The sequence below is a fragment of the Anabrus simplex genome, chromosome 6 (assembly GCF_040414725.1).
Source record: "Anabrus simplex isolate iqAnaSimp1 chromosome 6, ASM4041472v1, whole genome shotgun sequence".
NCBI lineage: Eukaryota > Metazoa > Arthropoda > Insecta > Orthoptera > Tettigoniidae > Anabrus > Anabrus simplex.
Genome location: NC_090270.1, coordinates 185,230,568 through 185,251,856, shown reverse-complemented (window position 1 = coordinate 185,251,856; position 21,289 = coordinate 185,230,568). Strand labels below are relative to the sequence as shown.

At 40.0% G+C, this 21,289-nt stretch overlaps 1 protein-coding gene across 1 annotated transcript in view; it reads right to left on the bottom strand.

Moving 5' to 3' along the window:
* Positions 1–8,295: 8,295 nt before the first annotated feature.
* Positions 8,296–21,289, bottom strand: part of LOC136876277 (Golgi to ER traffic protein 4 homolog) — a 74,616-nt gene continuing 61,622 nt past the window's right edge. The window contains exons 7-8 of the mRNA XM_067150092.2: positions 16,107–16,252; positions 8,296–9,430 (exon numbers count right to left, since the gene is read on the bottom strand). Of these exons, the coding sequence (XP_067006193.1) occupies positions 9,315–9,430; positions 16,107–16,252 (262 nt within the window). The 3' untranslated portion in view covers positions 8,296–9,314. The remainder of the gene's footprint in view (positions 9,431–16,106; positions 16,253–21,289) is intronic.

The window sequence follows — 21,289 nt, the reverse complement described above, 5'->3', positions numbered from 1 at the left end:
TTGGAGACAACTGGAAGGAGTTCGACAGTTTACAATTTTATGTTTCAGCACTAAACATCGGTTCAACGTCAGATACTGGTAGGCCGACTCAAAATGACAACTGTGACTGTTTGCATGAGGAAGAAGGATTATTTTCAAGACTGTAAACATCCTTATAGCATTAACTATGTGTGAATGATAACTTAATTTACTGTACATGGTGCACTGTAGCTAACAATAACGTGAATAACAATCTTTGGAATCAAACAAACGTTTCAAATCGTATTATGTGAATAAAAGGTTGTATCAAAACGTATTTTGTTCAGCGAATTGGTTCAAAGCGTATTAAGTAAACTTTTATAATTGGAATGACGCCTTCATGTATTGGGAAATGATTTCAATCATGACTGATTCGGGAACATAACCTCAATACCTAGATTTTGCCGTTTAGAATGTTGACATGTCTTATTTGGTTAGGAAGTAAAACGTTTTTTTAACTTCCTGTAAAATTATAATCTGTGTACTTAATGATTTGAAACGATGCTCCTCATTTGGTACTTATGTTCAAGTCCTGCCTGCTGTCATTTCCTGATGGATGCAGTACTTTTGCATCAATCTTTTGGCACAGGCCAGAGCAAAGTGTAGCTTCCACCGAAGTCCCAACCTCATCCATGGCTGTAACAATATGGAAGCTGCTGGGGTATGAGTGGTGCTGAGTAATGACAATCGGGGCATGACTAGTGCGTCTGCGTCTGAGTGTTATGAAAAGTGTTCCTCATAGGGTTAGTTGTGCAACTGTCTGGCCCAGTGAGGAAAGCAATAGCAAACTACCTCACTCCTCATCTTGCCTAGTATGCCTCATTTTGATATTGCCATTGGTTTTTGTGGTTTTTCTGTAACTGCATAGCCTTTGGTGCTGCTATTTGAGGATCCAACCAGACTCTGGACTGATGACCTCACAGACAGACATGTTAAAGTCGAACTTTAATCTCTACTTTTATTTCAGATTCCAAATAGCGATGTACTTCATTAAGTCTAACTTTATGAAACTGAACTTACTGTGTTTGATGAAATGATTGAGACATATCAAGGGGACCTTTGACTAATTTGTCTTAACCTATAAAATGGATGTCAATTTTGAGGGAATAACATACGTATAAAAAGCAAGAAATTTGTGCTCCAAATTGGTATTTATGAAATATTATGGACCACTTTAATTCTATAATGAAAATTAATTCAAAGGAAGATATTCTTTCATGAAAAACTCATTTTAGAGAAATGTTTCTGAAAGTAGAGCAAGTTTCTAGCAAAACAAAACCAATGAGGCTTTACTGTTTCTTCAATATTGCAGCATCTTGAGATATAAATCACAGTAAGCTTTCAGATAAGTTTAATATCATGAAAATATAGTAGTTAAATGTAACATAACATACTGTATTTATCAGTGAGGTTAGGGTTCTTTAATATGTATGACATGTACTACATGCAAAAAATTGCCATTAATTTTAAGCGACAAAATTGCTGTGCACATAAAATCAGAAACAATGGCTTTGCAATTTCTCATACTATAAAGTTTGACCATATTATGCAGAGCATCTGCAAGTAATGTTGCTATCAAGTCACGTTTAACAAAGAGTTTCTCGAACGACTACGAATACCAGAAATGTTGTAGATGTTGATTCCCATAGGGAACCTAAAATATTTGTCCTGAATGAGTAAATTTATAATACCAATATAATGGTCCGTTATTGGACATTATAAATTTTCCAGCTAACTCATTCTTGGTTGCATTTGATGGCCAGGCAGGCATCTATTTTTGGAAGTGAGACATAGCTCTCATAGTGCATTGGCACTGCTGGTGGCTTCAAATAGCCTATGCAGTGGCCTCCACGGTATGCACTAGCCTTGCGTCTTGGGTGGTGTGCTAAGTCCCAACTGACGAGCCTAACTTAGCACACGAGGGCGAAACGCAGGCAACCAAGAATGAGTTAGCTGGAAAATTTATAATGTCCAATAACGGACCATTATATTGGTATTACCAGAAATGTCACGAGTCGATTTTACGAGTAAGTATAACTTATTAAGTTGTTCTTATTAGAGAAATAAGTCACTGACTATGAACAGTGGCCTTCAACATCAACTAACCGAACAGGGTACCACTTCAGAAAGGCAGCTGCATTACATAAACCCAGTCCTGCCTCTCCTGAAGGTCAGCCCTGAAACCTATTATTGGATTGGATTGAAATGAATTGCGAAACTCCACTTAAATTTAATTCTGTAACCGAATACCGCTCAACCACACAGGAACTGGAAGAGAAAGAATAAAGTAAGTACCCATGTGAATGCAATTTCTGAAAACAAGTAAATATTACTTTCCCAAAACAACACATCACTGTAATAAGATGTTATTACAATAAATAATTATAAAATAATGTTTTCATTACATGTGTTCCTATATTTACTGTGTTCCCAAAATGAGACAAATACACACCTCCAAGAATTAACTGTTGAAATTTCCTAGCATCCCTATTATACAAAGAACAAATCATTATACTTGCAGAGAATTGTGTTGGAGTGAAACAATACACTAATGTATTTAGTATTATTCAATTAGGAAAAGGAGATTTGTTGAGGCAATGATACGGTAGAAACACACTACTGAGAGAAATGAAGAAAACAATTCTTAAATTCACCCATGTACGCCAAATCAGTGGAATACTGTGTAGGAGGGATACTGACAGGAAGGTGATTGGGGATTTAAATGTAACTAGGGAGTTGGTATTTGAGAAACTGGGAGTGAGATTTTTACATCCTAATGGGTGGGTAGGAGATAGGAATCTGCGCTCAGATGGCCTTCACTTAAACCGCAGTGGAACATATAAGTTAGGAAATTTGTTTAGAAAGGTTATAGGGAGATACATTCAGGGAAATGGGGTGGCCTAGGGAGTGGTGTTAAGGGAACGGGAACTAGAAATCAAGTAGGGATGACATAAAAATGTTGGTGCTAAACTGTAGAAGTATTGTAAAGAAAGGAATAGAATTAATTTAATAGATATATACTTACCAGATATTGTAATAGGAGTTGAATCATGGCTGAGAAATGATATAATGGATGCAGAAATTTTCTCACGGCAATGGAGGGTGTATCGTAGAGATAGGATAGGAAAGGTAGGAGGGGTGGGGGTGGGGGTATTCATTCTGGTGAAAGAAGAATTTGTAAGCTACGAAAAAGTTAAAGATGACAAACATGAAATTCTGAGGGTAAGGCTCATCTCTAAAGATAATAGGCAGCTTGATGTCTTTGGAGTGTACAGACCGGGAAAGAGTAGCGCAGACGCTGATTCAGAATTAAGATAATCAGCTATGTGGGAAACGCTAAGAAAAGGGACGTGATTGTAGCGGGTGATCTCAATTTACCAAATGTCGATTGGGAAGGTAATGCGAACGACAGGAAGCATGACCAACAAAAGGCAAATAAGTTAATATGGGAAGGGCACCTGATTCAGAAAGTGATAGAACCAACTAGAGGGAAGAATATTCTAGATGTGGTGCTGGTAAAACAAGATGAGCTCTATAGAGAAACTGAAGTAACAGATGGTATTAGTGATCATGAAGCTGTTTTTGTGGTAATTAAAAATAAATGTGAAAGAAAGGAAGATATTAAAATTAGGGACTATTAGGCAGTACCATATGGCTGATAAAACAGGCATGAGGGAGTTTTTAATAATTAATACGTCATCACACGCTCCCGCGGCAGTTTGCCGCGTTTGAACAATAATCCTAATATCTTCCTTTGTTGTCTCCAAGAATGGGTGGGCAGTCAGGTATTCCTCCCCCCACATCTATGTATAACGACCGTAGCCGAATCCAGTTCGTCGCTGTCTCCTCTCTACGTCAATTCACATTTGTGTTGGTGGTGTCACGTTGTGTGAGCAGATTGCTAACGTGCGTGCTATCGCGTACAAACATTAGTGAGCATATTGCTAACGGGCGAGTTCTCGCGTATATTTAATATGATACAGTTGCAATATTTCTGTTTTATTGTTTGCGCCATTACCTGGAAATGGATCCGTACGACGTACAACAAGCTACAATGAGAGATTTAGTGGACAGTGTTCCAGAATGTCACTCAAATGAATTAGGTGAACATACTTCTGATTATAGTGACGTTGATGAAACAGATATTTTAGAGCATGTTAATGGTGACTCAGAAGAGAGTGTTGCAGAAGAAATAATATAACCGTGTGAGGTTGGTAACGAACAACACACCCCACCGCCCAACGAAGAGGCACTGAACCATTCAGTAGGCGCTCAGCAAGAACCTGAACGTCGTCAGCATGTTCTTAACGTGAGACAGCAACAACCACATGAGAGGCCCCTGCAACCAGGTCAATATACTATCTGTGGTATCTGCCCTAGAAGGAAAAATAGCAGAACAATGGTTATTTGTTGCGCATGTGATATTCCCATCTGCCGAGAACATACAGTGCCAACGTGTTCGAGATGCTCAACCCAACAGGAGGATCCAGCTGAAAATGACTAGACTGGCTAATTGTTGGACAGAAGTAATATGCTTACGATGTTCCTTAAATCAATCATATTTGTTTATATTTCATATTTTACTAATTCAACTGGACTTGTGTTAATGCAACTTATGTGAAAATGCCTAAAATATAGTATGCGGCAATTTGCTAACGGGGCGTGCTTTGATGTCAGGTCACAGCCTTGGAAATGCGGCAGTTTGCTAACATAGCGTGTTCTCCTGTTGTAAAATATGTTAAATTACTAATAATGATTTACAATACTAAATATTATGTTTTGGTAACTAAATTCTCTTTCTTACAATGTTGTTAACGTTTGAGGATTGGTTTCTTCGTTTCAAAATCAGAGCAACAACATATAACATGCGTGAGCAAATTGCCGTGGGGTGTGCTGTCATGTAAAAATAAGGGGGCGTGTGATGACGTGTTAATTATGATCGGTGGAAAATGGTAAATAAAAACGTAAACAGACTCTGGGATTGGTTTAAAGCAATTGTTGAGGAATGTGAAAATAGGTTTGTACCTTTAAAGGTGGTAAGGAATGGTAAAGATCCACTATATTATAACAGGGATGTAAAGAAACTAAGAAGGAGGTGCAGGTTGGAAAGAAATAGAGTTAGAAATGGCTGTGGAAGTAATGAGAAATTGAGGGAACTTAGGAAATTTAATCTAGCAAAGAAGTCAGCTAAGGATAACATGATGGCAAGCATAATTGGTGGCCATACCAAATTTTACTGAAAAATGGAACAGTATGTATAGGTACTTTAAGATTATTGGTTACAAGGATAATGTCCATAGAGGAAGTGACTAATACTAAAGAAATATTAAAATTTACTATGACAGCAATGACATTTACAGTAAGATACAAAAGTTGAAAACTAGAAAATCAGTTGGAATTGATAAGGTTTTGGGGGATATACTAAAGACAATGGGTTGGGATATAGTACCATACTTATTTGATTATTTTTTGCATGAAGGAACTATACTAAATGAATGGAGAGTTGCAATGGTAGCCCCTGTATACAAAGGAAAGGGTGATAGACATAAAACTGAAAATTAAAGACCAGTCAGTTTGACATGCATTGCATGTAAGCTTTGGAATAGCATTCTTTCTGATTATATAAGACATGTTTGCAAAATTAATAACTGGTTTGATAGAAGGCAGTTTGGGTTTGAAATATTATTCCACTGAAGCTCAACTTGTAGGATTACAGCAAGATATAACAGATATCCTGGATTCAGGAGATCAAATGAACTGTATTGTGATTGACCTGTCTAAGCATTCGATAGAGTAGATCATGGGAGACTACTGGCAAAAATGAGTGCAACTGGACTTGACAAAAGAGTGACTGAATGGGTGGCTCTGTTTCTAGAAAATAGATCTCAGAGAATTAGAGTAGGTGAAGGTTTATCTGTCCCTGTAATAATTAAGAGGGGAATTCCTCAAGGCAGTATTATTGGACCTTTATGTTTTCTTATATATATCAATGATAAGTGTAGAGAAGTGGAATCAGAGATAAGGCTTTTTGCAGATGATGTTATTCTGTACAGAGTAATAAATAAGTTACAAGATTGTGAGCAACTGCAAAATGACCTTGATAATGTTGTGAGACGGACAGTAGGCAATGGTATGATAATAAATGGGGTTAAAAGTCAGGTTGTGAGTTTCACACATAGGAAAAGTCCTCTCAGTTTTAATTACTGCATTGATGGGGTGAAAGTTCCCTTTGGGGATCATTGTAAATACCTAGGTATTAATATAAGGGAAGATCTCTGCACATGGTTATGAGAGTATTTAGGGGTTGTAGTAAGGAAGTCAAGGAGAGGGCATGGAAGTCTCTGGTAAGACCCCCAACTAGAGTATGGTTCTAGTGTATGGGACCCTCACCAGGATTACTTGATTCTATCCAAAGAAAAGCAACTTGATTTGTTTTGGGCGATTTCCGACAAAAGAGTAGCGTTACAAAAATGTTGCAAAGTTTGGGCTGGAAAGACTTGGGAGAAAGGAGACAAGTTGTTCGACTAAGTGGTATGTGGGGAATCTGAAATATTTGTCCCAAATGAGTAAATTTATAATACCAATATAAATGGTCCGGTGGCTACAATTAGCCTACGCAGTGGCCACCATGTTATGCACTAGCCATGCGTCTTGGTAGGTGTGCTAGTTACCAACTGATGAGCCCAGCCTAGCACACGGGGGCGAAATGCTAGCAGCGAGGAATAAGTTGGCTGGAAAATTTATAATGTCCAATAACGGACCATTTATATTGGGATTATAAATGTACTCATTCGGGACAAATATTTCAGATTCCCTGGTGATGGCCAAGCAGGCATCTATTTTTGGTAATGAGACAAAGTCTCTCAAAGTGCATTGGCACTGCCGGTGACTACAATTAGCCTATGCAGTGGCCTCCACGGTATGAACTAGCCATGCATCTTGGTAGGTGTGCTAGGTACCAACTGATGAGCCCAGCCTAGCATACGGGGGGCGAAATGCTGGCAACAAGGAATGAGTTAGCTGAAAATTTTATAATGTCCAATAACGGACCATTTATATTGGTATTGTAAGTGGTATATTCCAAGCTGTCAGTGGAGAGATGGCGTGGGAGGACATCAGTAGACGAATAAGTTAGAGTGGTGTCTTTCAAAGTAGGAAAGATCACAACATGAAGATAAAGTTGGAATTCAAGAGGACAAATTGCGGCAAATATTTGTTTATAGGAAGGGGACTTAGGGATTGGAATAACTTACCAAGGGAGATGTTCAATAAATTTCCAATTTGTTTGCAATCATTTAAGAAAAGGCTAGGAAAACAACACATAGGGAATCTGCCACTTGGGCGACTGCCCTAAATGCAGATCGGTAGTGATTGATTGAAGAGATGGCATCGAGTTAAACACTAAAATTATATAGCATATGTTATTAAAGCATTAAAAACTAACAAAAACAAACCACATGGTGCTACTGATAAGCCTTGGCCTACCAAGCAACCACTACTCAGCCCGAAGGCATGAATATGGATTACGAGGTGATGCATTTTCAATGCAACAATTCCCCCCAGGCATTATTCTTGGCTTTCTACGCCAGAGCCAGTATCTCAGTTTCGGATAATTCCTCACTGCTCTTCCATAGACTAAGTGGACCTCGAACCAGCCTTCGGTTCCAGGTAAAGATCGCAAACCTGGAAAGCGGGGCCACTACCCTTAGATCATAGGGCCAGGTACTATAGCAGAAGCATAAAGTTAATGATGGGAAGATTGGGTATAAGAAACAACCTGCTTTACAATTGAGGAGTGTAATGAATATAATCTACTAGTGTTTAAAGAAAGAGGATGGGGTAGTCTGTTGATTAGCAGTGAAATACTCACCGTTAACAGCAGTGTTATGGGAATGGATAGGTAGTTTCCGTATTATTTGATTACAAAAGGCAGGTTAACCTCCAAGCCAATTTTTACCCATACAGATATAGAATGTTTTTTATTTCTTTCAAATCCTATTCCACAATTTTGTTTCTATCACATCCTTGCCTCTTTATGTAACTATTTTCATTATTCAGTTTCAAAAAGATGCTTATAGACAAGCTTAGATGTTTTTCTAAAATGATAATTCAATACTGGTTCCCAATCCTTTTGTTATTCCTTAGAAAGCCCTCCCAAGATCAAATTCTACAAACTTCTTTCTAAACAGAATATCCAGTTGCTTGCTCTTATAACACAGACACATCTTTATCTTCAACCATTAGTGTGAAAGCTCAAAGAATTAATAATACAAAAGCTAAACCATCTTACATTTTACTCAGTACAGCACTACATAATTTCAAGTGAATAACTGAAAGTGGATGAATAAGCCTTGAACTGGATAGAAGGCATCAGATACCACATTTACAGCACCAGAAAGTTATTACTTTCCATCATGAAAAGTATGTGGAAATAATTTTTAAACAGAAATCTAAAGAGGAATACGACTGAAGAGAACTAAAATATTGCCTATAAAGGACATTAGTGCTTGAACTTCAAACAAAAACCCTGGGTTGGGAGCCATTTTCTAAATCGAATAAGCAAACGGGACGGGCTGAAGAGAATCTGGACGGTATGTTGAATTTTTTTTACTATAGTAATTTCTACAAGAATATAGACTGATTCTGACTGAACAACTCTCCAGCCTTTTTCTCACAATAATAAGAGGAGGGGAAATGAAATTATCTATTTGATTTTATATTACATTTATATTCATCACCTACAATGGTCCCAATGAGACCCCCCAAAGTGAAAACTTCAGTATAAGTTCGACTCCCTGCACTATCTCATATATTTACTTTCCAGAAAATACAAATAAAGGCATATGGTAGTATAATCTACCATTATACACATAGTAAATTCTCATAAATAAACCCCCAAAAGAGAATAAGATGATCTGACTTCCTTCACAAACCTGCAAAGAATGAGAGAAATCTGTTTACCACAATTTTCCTTAAATACATCATGTATTTTGGCACTCTCCCATTCTCCCTATATACACACACACATCCAATTGCCCAGGATGAAATTACTACTCTCTCACTGTTCTGCATGGAATTAACTGTCTTTGTACAGAGTTCAAGGAACTTGTACTTGAACAGATGAGTTTCTGACGTTATTCCTTGGAAGCTACTGTTTGTGATAAAAGTGAGGTCTACTTGGTTTCAACATTTTCTCCTCACATAGAATTTAAAAACTATCAATGATTCTCCATGAATCATTTACTTTCAGTTTTACAGCTCGGTCATACACGGTAGGTATTAAATATTGCATAGTATCAATCAAGTTCTTCGGTTTCCATATGGTGAGAAGTGGAAGCCTGGGGCTGAGGTCTTGTCTCTTCCTCTGAATCCGAGTCATCCAAACCACTTAAGAAAGTCTGAATAAGATTACCTGTTTAAAAAAATAAAGAAGCAAAATTAGAATAATTCTACAATTAATATTTCATAAAAGAACTATTCACTTAAGAACAACACAAATTCAAGCTTTTATAGCTCTAAAACTACAATTGCAACTTTAAAACAATTCTGTATATTAAACATACACACATTACCATTCAGGAAATATTGTTCAGAATTTTAAATTTTTCAAATGTATATATTAACAGTACTTCCACTTCTAACCAGTTAGGGTGCCAGATGTGCTTTATTTTTTAAATTTTTTTATTTTTTGCAACGGGCTTTACGTCGCACCGACACAGATAGGTCTTATGGCAACGATGGGATAGGAAAGGCCTAGAAATTGGAAGGAAGCGGCCGTGGCCTTAAGGTACAGCCCCAGCATTTGCCTGGTGTGAAAATGGGAAACCACGGAAAACCATTTTCAGGGCTGCCGATAGTGGGATTCGAACCTACTATCTCCCGGATGCAGATGTGCTTTAAATTGCCTTTGGCTTGTTCCACATTTCTTTCATAGCCCCTGTCTTCCAGTTTAATGAGTGGAGAAATACAACAATTGTTGGATTTACACCACTAAGAGATATTAATCATAGTTTTCACCCTAATCCACCCAGCTGTTCCATGCTCAATGTGCAACCCTTTGGGATCAAACGTTCAAAATGCTCCTTCAGCTCAGAAAAACGCAATTATCTTTTGCTAGTTGCTTTTACGTCACACTAACATAGATAGGTCCTATGGCGATGATGGGATAGGAAAGGACTAGAAGTGGGGAGGAAGCAGCCGTGATCTTAATTAAGGTACAGCCCCAGCATTTGCCTGGTATGAAAATGGGAAACCATGGAAAACCATCTTCAGGGCTGCTGACAGTGGGGTTCGAACCCACTATCTCCCGGATGCAAGCTAACAGCTGCGCGCCCCTAACCGCACGGCCAACTCGCCCGGTAACGCAATTATCAGGCAAATTGTAAGAAAATGCATGTTGACATATTTATGCCTTGTTTTTTATATGACATAACAGTTTATACGGTTTACCCATTATTGTGTGTTTTATCAGATAGAGCTGCTTTCCTAGCATCTCTCCTGTTGCACAGAGTCTGCTGTCTTGCTATGTTTCTTCATTTTACTTGATCCTACACTTCCGTTGGGTTGAGGTTCACAACCTGCATGGCTTCGAGGATTTTTTGTTTTTTTTTACGTTGCATCTGTGGGGGCTGTGGCCTTAAGGTACAGCATGCTGTGAAAATGGGAAACAACGGGAAAAAAATCTTCAGGGCTGCTGGAAGTGGGGTGCAAACCCACTATCTTCTGAATGCAAGCTCACTGCTGCGCGACGTTAACTGCATGGCCAACTGACATGGTGTTACTGTTAGGAAGCCTGATACAATTCTTTCTTCTCCAGTTGTGTGAACCACGTGACCCAAATTGTACTGCCACTCGCTCTGTCATGTCTTCTGTGATGAAGAATGGAGTCCATCCACTATTTCACTGGCATCCCATGTGAACATCCTCCACTGTCAAACTTAAAAGGCCATTATTATCATAGAGATGTTGTCTTGGCAAATGACGTGACCATACCATACCATCAGAGTCAAGCCTCTCTCACTTTCTCTACAATCGGGGACATACCTAGTCTTTGTCACATCTCGTCATTTGTCACATGGTTGTAGCGTGTTAGATCGAGGGTCCATCAGAGCATTTTCATCTCATGGTGTGGATCATCTGGCCTTGGTTCCTCGTCATAGGGTGACATTCTGACCCGTATAGATCTACAGAGTGCTTTACTGCCTTATATACTTTTGCCTTGTGATTTAGGAGCATGTGCTTGTCGCAGAGAATTCTGGTGACTTGTCTGCGCTTGAGCCATGTTGCATTTACTCGAGTGGAAGTTGTTGGTGGCGTCATTATCACGTGTTACCAGTGACCCAAGGTATTCTGATTCTTCTTATCACATAAAATAAAGCATGCAGCAAAAAGATAGAAAAACATTCTATCTTCGAAAGTTGTTTGGGTTCGGAAGGAACTGTATATCAACACTTTTTGTAGATATTTGAATTCTCAGTAGACTTGGTGTACTCCATTATTATTCCAACAAAAAGTTCAGCCAGCGTATTCACTTTTGTCTCTGATGCACAATTATTATTCTTGCTCTACTTTTTTAAACTGCCCGCCTGATAAAACTAGCATAATTATTTATAACCTATAATAATCTAGAAGTAATAAGCTTTCTAATAATGAAAGAATTACTGGAATCTGTTGTATATCTCCTGACATTAGCCTCCACATATCAACAAACTCACCAATTTTCTCTGTTTAAAATATTAGAATAGATTACAACTTCAGTTGATAAGCAGCAGCAACCACTATAGCTATCTGTGTGTCTGCTACCTCCAGTTAACGAATATGACAGTATATCATGTTTGTTAAAAATGAAGCCATGTTTTCCAGTGTTGACTTAGTTAAATGTAACAAAGGCTTTTCAGTCTGTCAAATACACAGCAAATACAATGTAAATTTTTTATGTAAGTTTTTCATTATATTAATAATTGTATATATATATATATATATATATTTTTGTCATTCCTGTTTCATGTTATCACTAATTTCTCTATCATTGACAAGTTTACGCTACGTAAACAATACTGTACATATATAAGCTTGTTTTTAAGTGATTTGATAGAATCTGAGGATGTTCTTGTAGAACAAAACATGTCATTCTTTGTATGTTAGTGTGTGTTTTACAGATATGTTTATAGTGTTTTAATTTACATTGTATATGCTGTGTGTTTGACAGACTGAAAAGTATATCACGTATCGTCAGCTGCCAATTGTGAGTTTCACGAGTCAAAATCACTAGTACAACTTGTTGCATCAATTTCAGTGCACGTTCCTAACACTAATCACTGTAGTTAACAACACAATCAGTGTTCATCGTGAAACCATGCTGATGATTAAGAAAGCCAAGAGACAGTGCTTTTCCAGATGGGCATCGAATGAGTGGTGATGATAAAATGACATATGGCCTCCCAAAGATCCTAGTGCAGGTCTTCTCGAGTCGACGCCCATGGATGACACGTTTTTGTGAGGATTAGTCTAATGCTGAAGACTGCATACACACCCAGCCCTAGAACAAGAGGAATTAAACATAGAAGGTTAAAATTCCTGACCTGGCCAGGAATTGATCCCAGGACTTCTTGGACTAAAGGGTTAAGCACTAAGCCACAGATCTGGACATGACTGGTCATGATTAAAGTTTCAATGTTAATTCCAACCATAGAAGAAAAGGAAGAGGTTGATCCTTAGAATATTGGTAAAAGAAAAGGAAGTGCCAGACTCCTTAGTTACTCACGAGCCTATACCATTGACACAAAAGGAAAAAGAGTTGGCCAAAGCTCATAGAGTCTATGTAAATGATGAAAATGGGCTACCACAGGTAAGTGGAAGGCAACATCAGACCCAGGCATTCTGCGGTTGTAACTCCAAACTCCGAAATTCAGAGTTCCTTACGGGTACCTAATGGGTTGCACCAACGTTCTTGTTCATGGTGAGAAATAGATTTTCCTATCTGACCTAGACAACGATCAGGAGCAGTTAACCTACTGTACATAATATAGTAACATATGTTTTTCTTAACATCAACGTTCACAATAAACAAAGAAGATGATAAACTCACAGCCACACGCCCCTGACCGCACGGCCAATTTGCCCGGTACCTGTGACCAAAGGCCAGCATGCTAACCATTTAGCCATGGAGTCGGACTCAACAGGACTGAGGTCAGGTGACCTTAGGGACCAGGCAAGCATCCTCATGTGCATGGAATATTCATTGAACAAATCAACAACAGTTCAGAAGCGACTGAAATGTGCAATGTCTTACTGTCTCCCGCAGTGAACGGGAGGTAAACAAATGAGTGGACTTAATCTGACTGCAGGTTCATGTATCGTTCTTCAGTGAGAAACATAGTCAGATGTACCAGGGGTCCTATTTCATCCCATGCGAACAGTCTTCATACAATAATAAAACCACATCCAGCCTGAACTGTACGCTGCTGACAAGAGAATCCATTGTCTCAAGAGCTTGGTGACGCACTCCTATCCTGCTATTGGCGTGTACAAACTGGTACCACGACTCATTTGTCCTGGCAACATTTCTGTAGGCTTTGAAGGGATAAATGGCGATGTTCCTGTATCAATGTCATTCTTTATGCCCTGTGACGTGCCGCGAGCAGTAGCAAAGTGGGACAGTGGCTTCTGTACCTCACTGCAAGGTGGTGGTCCTGCATGGTATGACTGCTTGCACTTCATTGTTATCCACCATGGCATTCACAAGTACTCTGTCACACTATGAAAATGAAAAAATGTTGGGCTTAATAACTCAAATATTTATAACACAATGCTATATTTATACTTTTTTTTTTTTTTGCTAGTGGCCTTACGTCGCACCGACACAGATAGGTCTTATGGCGACAATGGGATAGAAAAGGCCTAGGAGTTGGAAGTGGCCGTGGCCTTAATTAAGGTACAGCCCCAGCATTTGCCTGGAGTGAAAATGGGAAACCACGGAAAACCATCTTCAGGGCTGCCGACAATGGGATTCGAACCCACTATCTCCCAGATGCAAGCTCACAGCTGTGCGCCTCTAACCGCACGGCCAACTCGCCCGGTATATACATCATTTTACACTGCATGACTTGTTGACTGTTCCTCTGGCATGACAAACCACTGTAATTGAAAAGTGGACTGTATTCCGTCGCCATGTTGTGCCAACTAACTCCCAACACACTGTTGTCAATACAACAGTACCCACAATACAATAGTTCAAAATAGACATAACCTAAAACTAAAATAAGCATAATTTAAATGTACAATAAACCAAACATGACTCAAACACATCCCTTCTTATCATCCAAATCAGTCGACGATGACTCCCGTCAACAAAACATTATATTCCATAGCAGGTAATCCTAGCAATTGTTGTTTTGCCTAAATCTACCTACTCATGGTACACGGTACACAATGGACATGGTGGCTCTTCGAAGGCCCATTGCCTGCATGACTTCTGAGATGGAATAGCCCATATGTAAGGCACTGACAATCTGGCTGTGATCAACTGCCATGAGATCTCATGTCGTACCCATCCTGTGCTCACCTGTTACCAGAGAACGTTTGAAGACATTACAGTCATATACTACGTCAAACTATTACATTTGCCGGGCTAATTACAGCACCGTTTTGCCGAAACAGCAGCTATCTCTAATTCAACTGCTCACCAGTGTATATGGTTTGATGATGATGGTGGTTGTTGTTTAAAGGGGCCTAACATCTAGGTCATCGGCCCTTCTGATTTGATGAATGATGCCAGAGGAATCGCTCCATATTTCTCTGAGACCTTCTGTAAAGCGTTTGATTTATCGAAGGACTTCATGATAAACACTGGAACCAATGTACTGAGGTACTCCATCAGACAATTAAGGCACCACTCCTGCGTGCTATAACATTACTCAATGTCTAAATTACGAAAGAAACGCCGAAGCTTCTGTATAAACGTGTAACTGATGAACTAATGTGTTGTGCGCGTCCTCCGCGCTCAAGCTCCGCAACCCACCGCATCACCGATGTTTCCAGAGCCTACGAGAGGACTGCACTGCGCCTGGCATGCTCGTCGGTGACGTCAGCCAGCGCTATATAAGGAGCGACGTTCCTCGCCTTACCAAGGACTACCCCAGTGTCCAACGACCAGACCACACCGCAAGTCAAACACGGAGGCATTCCTCTTAAAAATGTGTCTTGAACAGGTGGACTGATTGCTGGTCGTGAGGTCTCACCTCCAGACATTACCTCATCTTCCCTGATTCCTGTACCCACGTCGAGCCCCGAGTCAACATTCTACTACACTCTCAAGTCCTCACTAGTGCTCCGATGACTATCTTAGTATTCTGCGAATTAAGATATTGATCCAAGTTCCTTGCAAGTCTAAGTCCAATACTAGCATTCTACTAACGCGACTCTCCCTACAAGTTACGCTTGTTATCCCACAGCAGATAGTTTTCGACTATCCAAGGACATTTCCCAGTGGAATAGACTATCTCCTCAAGATAGGTGTGAATGTGTATATAGGAATCTCTCTTTGTAAATATATATTTGTGCCACAGACTTTCAGTCTATCATTTAATAACAGCATTAACTGCGTGCAATCAATCAAGCTTCAAGACAAGTTTCATTATATTTCTTATAAATACTGTATAAAACTATTGAAGCAATAAACTTTATGTTGTGTTACTGTATACCAAGTTCCTCGTATACAACATAATGTACTATATTTACTCCTCACCATGGTACTCTTTGTCTCCGCGGCAGCCTGCGTTTAATGTACAGTAGGAAGAAATTCAAAATTAAATAAAAATAATAATCAGTACAGTTTCACAAGGAAAATCGAAGACACATTATAAATATTTTCATCTGCGCCTTGACCCCACAGACACGCTGTAAAACCCTGGGACAGTCTAGGATAAACGAGGATGTATGGTAGCCCTAAGCATGGAGTATTTTCAAATGACCTGAGAAAATTATGAAGAGTGGATTTAACAATGCAAACATTAACATTTCTTCTGTACTTAAATAACATTTCAACAACAAAAGTAGTGACTTAACAAGGCACATGCAAATATACTTACCAAACAGGCCCCGGTTCTTTGGCCGTGGAGCTGCAACTCCAAAGAAGATCTGGGCTATTTTATCCAAATATTCCGTGTAACTTGGATCTCGTTTGATACTTGGCTCATATTTTTCACACAACACAATGAATGCAGCTAGTTTACCACTAAATTGGAAAGAAATACACACTGATAAGTTGAAATAGAAGTTTGTAATAGAACATAGAAAATATATATATTTTTAAGACTAGTTTTATACTCTTCCCCCTTACGTGTTAAAACAATGGTAGGATTAAGAACCAAATATTTCTATCAATACTCATTTTTTCTTTTTTTCTTTTGGCTATCTGCTTTACGTTGCACCGACATAGATAGGTCTTACGGCGACAATGGAATAGGAAAGGTCTGGGAGTGGGAAGGAAGTGGCCATGGCCTTCATTAAGGTACACCCCAGCATTTGCCTGGTGTGAAAATGGGAAACCACGGAAAACCATTTTCAGGGCTGCCGACAGTGGGATTTGAACCCACTATCTCCCGGATGTGAGCTCACAGCCGCACGCCCCTAACCGCACGGCCAACTCGTCCGGTCTCATTTTTAACACCCTCTTAGTTATTTCAGAGATTTAGAAGTGTGTATTAAAGAAATAACTAGAATGCAGGTCTCTCTCTCTCTCTCTCTCTCTCTCTCTCTCTCTCATATTCTAAGCCTACATAAGGATCTGATGACATCATAATGCAAAAGCATGTTGACACTTCTTCAGGATTCCCTATCCTGAGTATGGTGGATCACATCTACAGGTATCTCCGGTTAGGCTTGCGTTGGTCTGCCCATCACAATGGTACACGTCCTCAAGGTCTTTGGCTTTCAACTTTTTCCTCGATGATCATGTTTCCATTGCCTCTGGTCTCCTAGCAATGTGCCTGAAGTAATTTAAAAAATTCTTGGCTCATAAGGGTCAACTGTCTCATATTCATGCTGACTTGTCCCAGGAGTGACTTGTGCTGTCTATTATATAGCACCACAGTTCCAAGGCATCGAACCTGTGATGGACAGCCATTTTCACAGTTCAAGTTTCTGCTGCATATGTTGCGATGAGGAAAGATGAGTTCTTGCAACAATGTTAGTTTCGTTTTGATAGTGATGGAGATGTTATTCCAGATGTGTCAGCTTTCGTACAGGATTTCTCACCATTGCGATGCACTTGCAGTTTTCAAACTCGTACTTGCCAGTGTTAGTGATGATGAATCCCAGGTATTCAAACTGGTTGACGGACTCATAGCCAGCGATTCTTGTGATGTCTGGGTAGTTGTTTTTGGGGTGGCCTACGATCATTACTTTGGTATTCAAATGTTCATTTCAAGTCCATACAATCTGATCTGATTTTCTAGTCTCTGCATGCCAGTCTGAAGTTCATGCTCATCTTTGGCTATTATCAGAGTGTAATCACCTTACTGTAGATAGCTAACTTGCCACCTACTGTGATGCTGTCATACTAGTCTTCAAGGACCTTCCTCATGATATGTTTGCAGATGATGTCGAAAAGGAGGGGTGATAAAATGCAACCCTGCCTACTCCAGCAGTAGTTGAGAAGATATCCAAAATGGTGTTGTTGACATGCACTGCCACCATATCTGAAAAGTAGACTTGCTTAATCAGGTTCACTAGGTGGCTCTGCATCTCCACATCAATGAAAATCTTCTTGACCATTTCCCATTTCTTGAAATCCACGACGCACAAGAACAACATAATGTTTAACTCCCTAGCCTTCTTGGTGAGTTGTTGAATATCCAGGAACTGTTCACACATTCCTTTGCTTGGAACAAACCCCATCTACTCACAAGGTATTTGTGGAAGGAGGAAGGTTTTTAGCCTCTCATTCAGTATCATGAGCATGACTTTGCTGGAATGGGAGTTGAGGGCTACTGTTCAATAGATTCCGCAGTCGAGTGGGGGGAGGGGGGTATTCTTGAACAGTGATATAAATATGGAGTGACATCACTGATCCGGCCAGTTTTCAGATGATAAAGATGTTGATTCCCATACCGACTCGTTGACTGAATGGTCAGCGTACTGGCCTTCGGCTCAGAGGGTCCCGGGTTCGATTCCCGGCTGGGTCGGGGATTTTAACCTTCATTGGGTAATTCAAATGGCCCGAGGGCTGCGTGTTTGTGCTGTCCCCATCATCCCTGCAACATTGAACTCTCAACAACACATAACACTATCCTCCACCACAATAACACGCAGTTACCTACACATGGCAGATGCCACCCACCCTCATCAGAGGGTCTGCCATACAAGGGCTGCACTCGGCTAGAAATAGCTATCAGATAAAAAATTAGATGTATGGCTTTTTCAGGCGTTTGCTCTATTTACCAGCTTTTCGTCTTAGGTCTGACACTAGACTCTTAGAGTGGGATGTGTCAGACCCTACCCACTGACGCTGGGTGTATGCAGGTGAACTTATCAGAAACCTATTTAAGAGGCACAGTCTGATAACTGCATATGGGAAATAAAACTCCACAATGGAATTAATGCCCGCCTAGCAATTCCGAATGGAAATTCTAAGTTCCCATGGAGGGACTTAGATATTTTTCCACCAATAGAGCATATCAAAAATCAGATAAAAAATTAGATGTATGGCTTTCTCAGGCATAGAAATAGCTACACGAAATTAAAAATTAAAATCTTCTGACACAGGTTGTGGATGATGTCCACGCCCAGCTTGCCCATGTTCTTCAGGAACTTCAATAGTAATTTTATCAAAAAGGGTGCTTTCTGATTTTACAGCTTCTTCACCGCACGTTCCATTCCTTCCCTAGGGATCACTAGAGATAGGTCTTCAACCTTGGATTGTGTGTAGTCGCAAAACAGCCATACACTGACTATGCCCTTCAAGTCCATAATGACATAGCCTTGTACATCGCTGATGACCTGTGTCTTGGCTTTGAACTCTCAAGCCAGGTATTTTATTTTGTCGTGGAGTTCTTTAGAATGGTTCTCAGCTGAATGCCTCTCCAGCTTTGCACATAGCCTGTTGATGTGTTTGTCCATATCTCTTCTACAAGCAAGCCTGATGTGTCTGTTCACTTTTACCATTATTATTTTTATTGCTCAAGGTCTGCAACAGAATCTGATGCTTCGTCGCTTAACAGCTACTGCCAAAGTCTTATTGAACGCAATGTTGTCACTTCACTCTACTGCTGGATTTGGAAATCATTTTAGCTATTTCAACAATCCATTTTTTCATTTTCCTAACTTTGTCGCAATTTCCCTCAAGGTCCGGTAGGCCACTTTCTTAGAGAGCTTTTTGGAAGGTAATTGGTTCTGAAGCTTTGGTTGCTGGCTTTCTCAGCTTGATTTTAAGGTAAAGTGGAGAAGATGGTGGTCAGTAACGCATTCAGTGCCTGGTCTGGTTTTGTTGTTGCGGAAGGAGGTTCTCCATCTTTTATTAACAAGGATGTAATTGATCTGCCCATTCAGGAAGGTCAACATATAAAGGTTGTGTTTGTGATATTTGAATGCTGTATTCATTATGGACAGGTTATTATCAGTCATGAATTGGATCAGCCTGTTGACTTGCTCGTTACGTGTCCCCAAGCCGTAGCACCCCACCATGTCCCATAAATGGTTGACAGTGGTGGTGCTCCCAACTTTAGCATTAAAGTTCCCCAGCAAAAGGAGTCATTTGGGTTTGAGGGCCACCATGTGTCCTCTAGGGTCATATAGAAGTGCTCTACTTTTTGGTCACCTGCATCAGTGGGTAAGTATACTTGCACCAGGTACAACCATTGCTTTGTGTTAGGCTAAGAGTCAATACTCTTTCAGTGATGGGCGTGTAGGTGTAGGTGTAGGTTTCAAGTCGCTTACTGATGAGAAATGCGACACCATTTCATCCACTGACATCAGCACCAGAGAGGAATATAACATAGCTTTCTGTGTTGAAGTGCCAACAGCCTTCCAGTGCATTTATGATAAGACTGCAAATATCAATTCCATGATGCAAAGTTCTCCTGCCTGGAGAAGTCCTCTTACATCGAATGTCGCTATGGTTTTGCTATTTTGGCTTGCATTTGTTCGATTAGAAGCATATTTGTTGTGCAAGGCTTGGATCATTCACCACTATACATCTGGCTGCCCATTTCACACCAGCTGGCCTGGACCCAGACTGGTGCCAATCACTACTCGGATAGCCGGGCATAACACTGTTTGTTCTTTGAAGTTTCATGGGAAAATAATCAGGTGGTTCCCCTTGCCTTCTTGGTCCTATTTTGTTGGTCCATTAAGGACTCATCTACCTTCCATCTGAATCATTGTTCTGAAGGTCTCCTCCTCTGCCAAGTCGTCTGTTTAGGACTTCAGTTACCCTGGCTAAGGTCCTCCATATTTATGCCCCTGGAGAAAGCCCCAAGAGCAGGGTTGGAACTTATGCCAGCTCCGCTGTACCAAAGCAGTCTTCTTCGCAATCGCTACCAGTGTGGACTTCACCCATATCTCGGGGCAGGGGTTTTGTGGATTTAAGTGGCATTTCCTCCACTAAGGTTCCACAATCCTTCCTGGAGAAACTCTTCCGCTCAAGATTGTTGGTCTCCCCGGGGTGTCAGGATAATTCCCACTGCCTGACAATCTGTGTTGACTTGCTGGCTGTACAGTCTACTCTGTAAGGTTTAATCAGGATTATTCCTGGCCAGGCAAAAAAAAAAAAAATACAGGTAGACACATCTCAAACTCAAAAGCAGATTACTCTGACTTCTGAAATGTCTTGGTGTCTCACAGTCTGAAGTGGATAAGATACTATTTAATTCTGTCTCGAGTCATCTCGACAAAGCTTGTTTGCATCCTCTTAAGAATGCCTAAGTGAATGAGAGTATTGGCAAAAATAACGACAGAAGTGCTATGAAACATGTGAAATTAACAGACAACCAACATCTTGCAAACATAATACCATCAGTAATAGAAGACAACAGTTAATCAAGAAAGAGTGGACAGGAAAGATGAAAGAGACAAGCCTTGGATAAGTAATAGGTGGAAATAATGTTAGATTCAACTAGGTACCCCACGTACCTAGCTGAATCTAACCACACCATACCTAAATTAATGAGACCATACAGGGCATGGGACCGTTTCTTGGAGGTTTATACCAAGAACAGGCCTCGAGTGATGAAAAGTCTCCTTTAGAATGACTGCCAAGTTACAATATCATCCA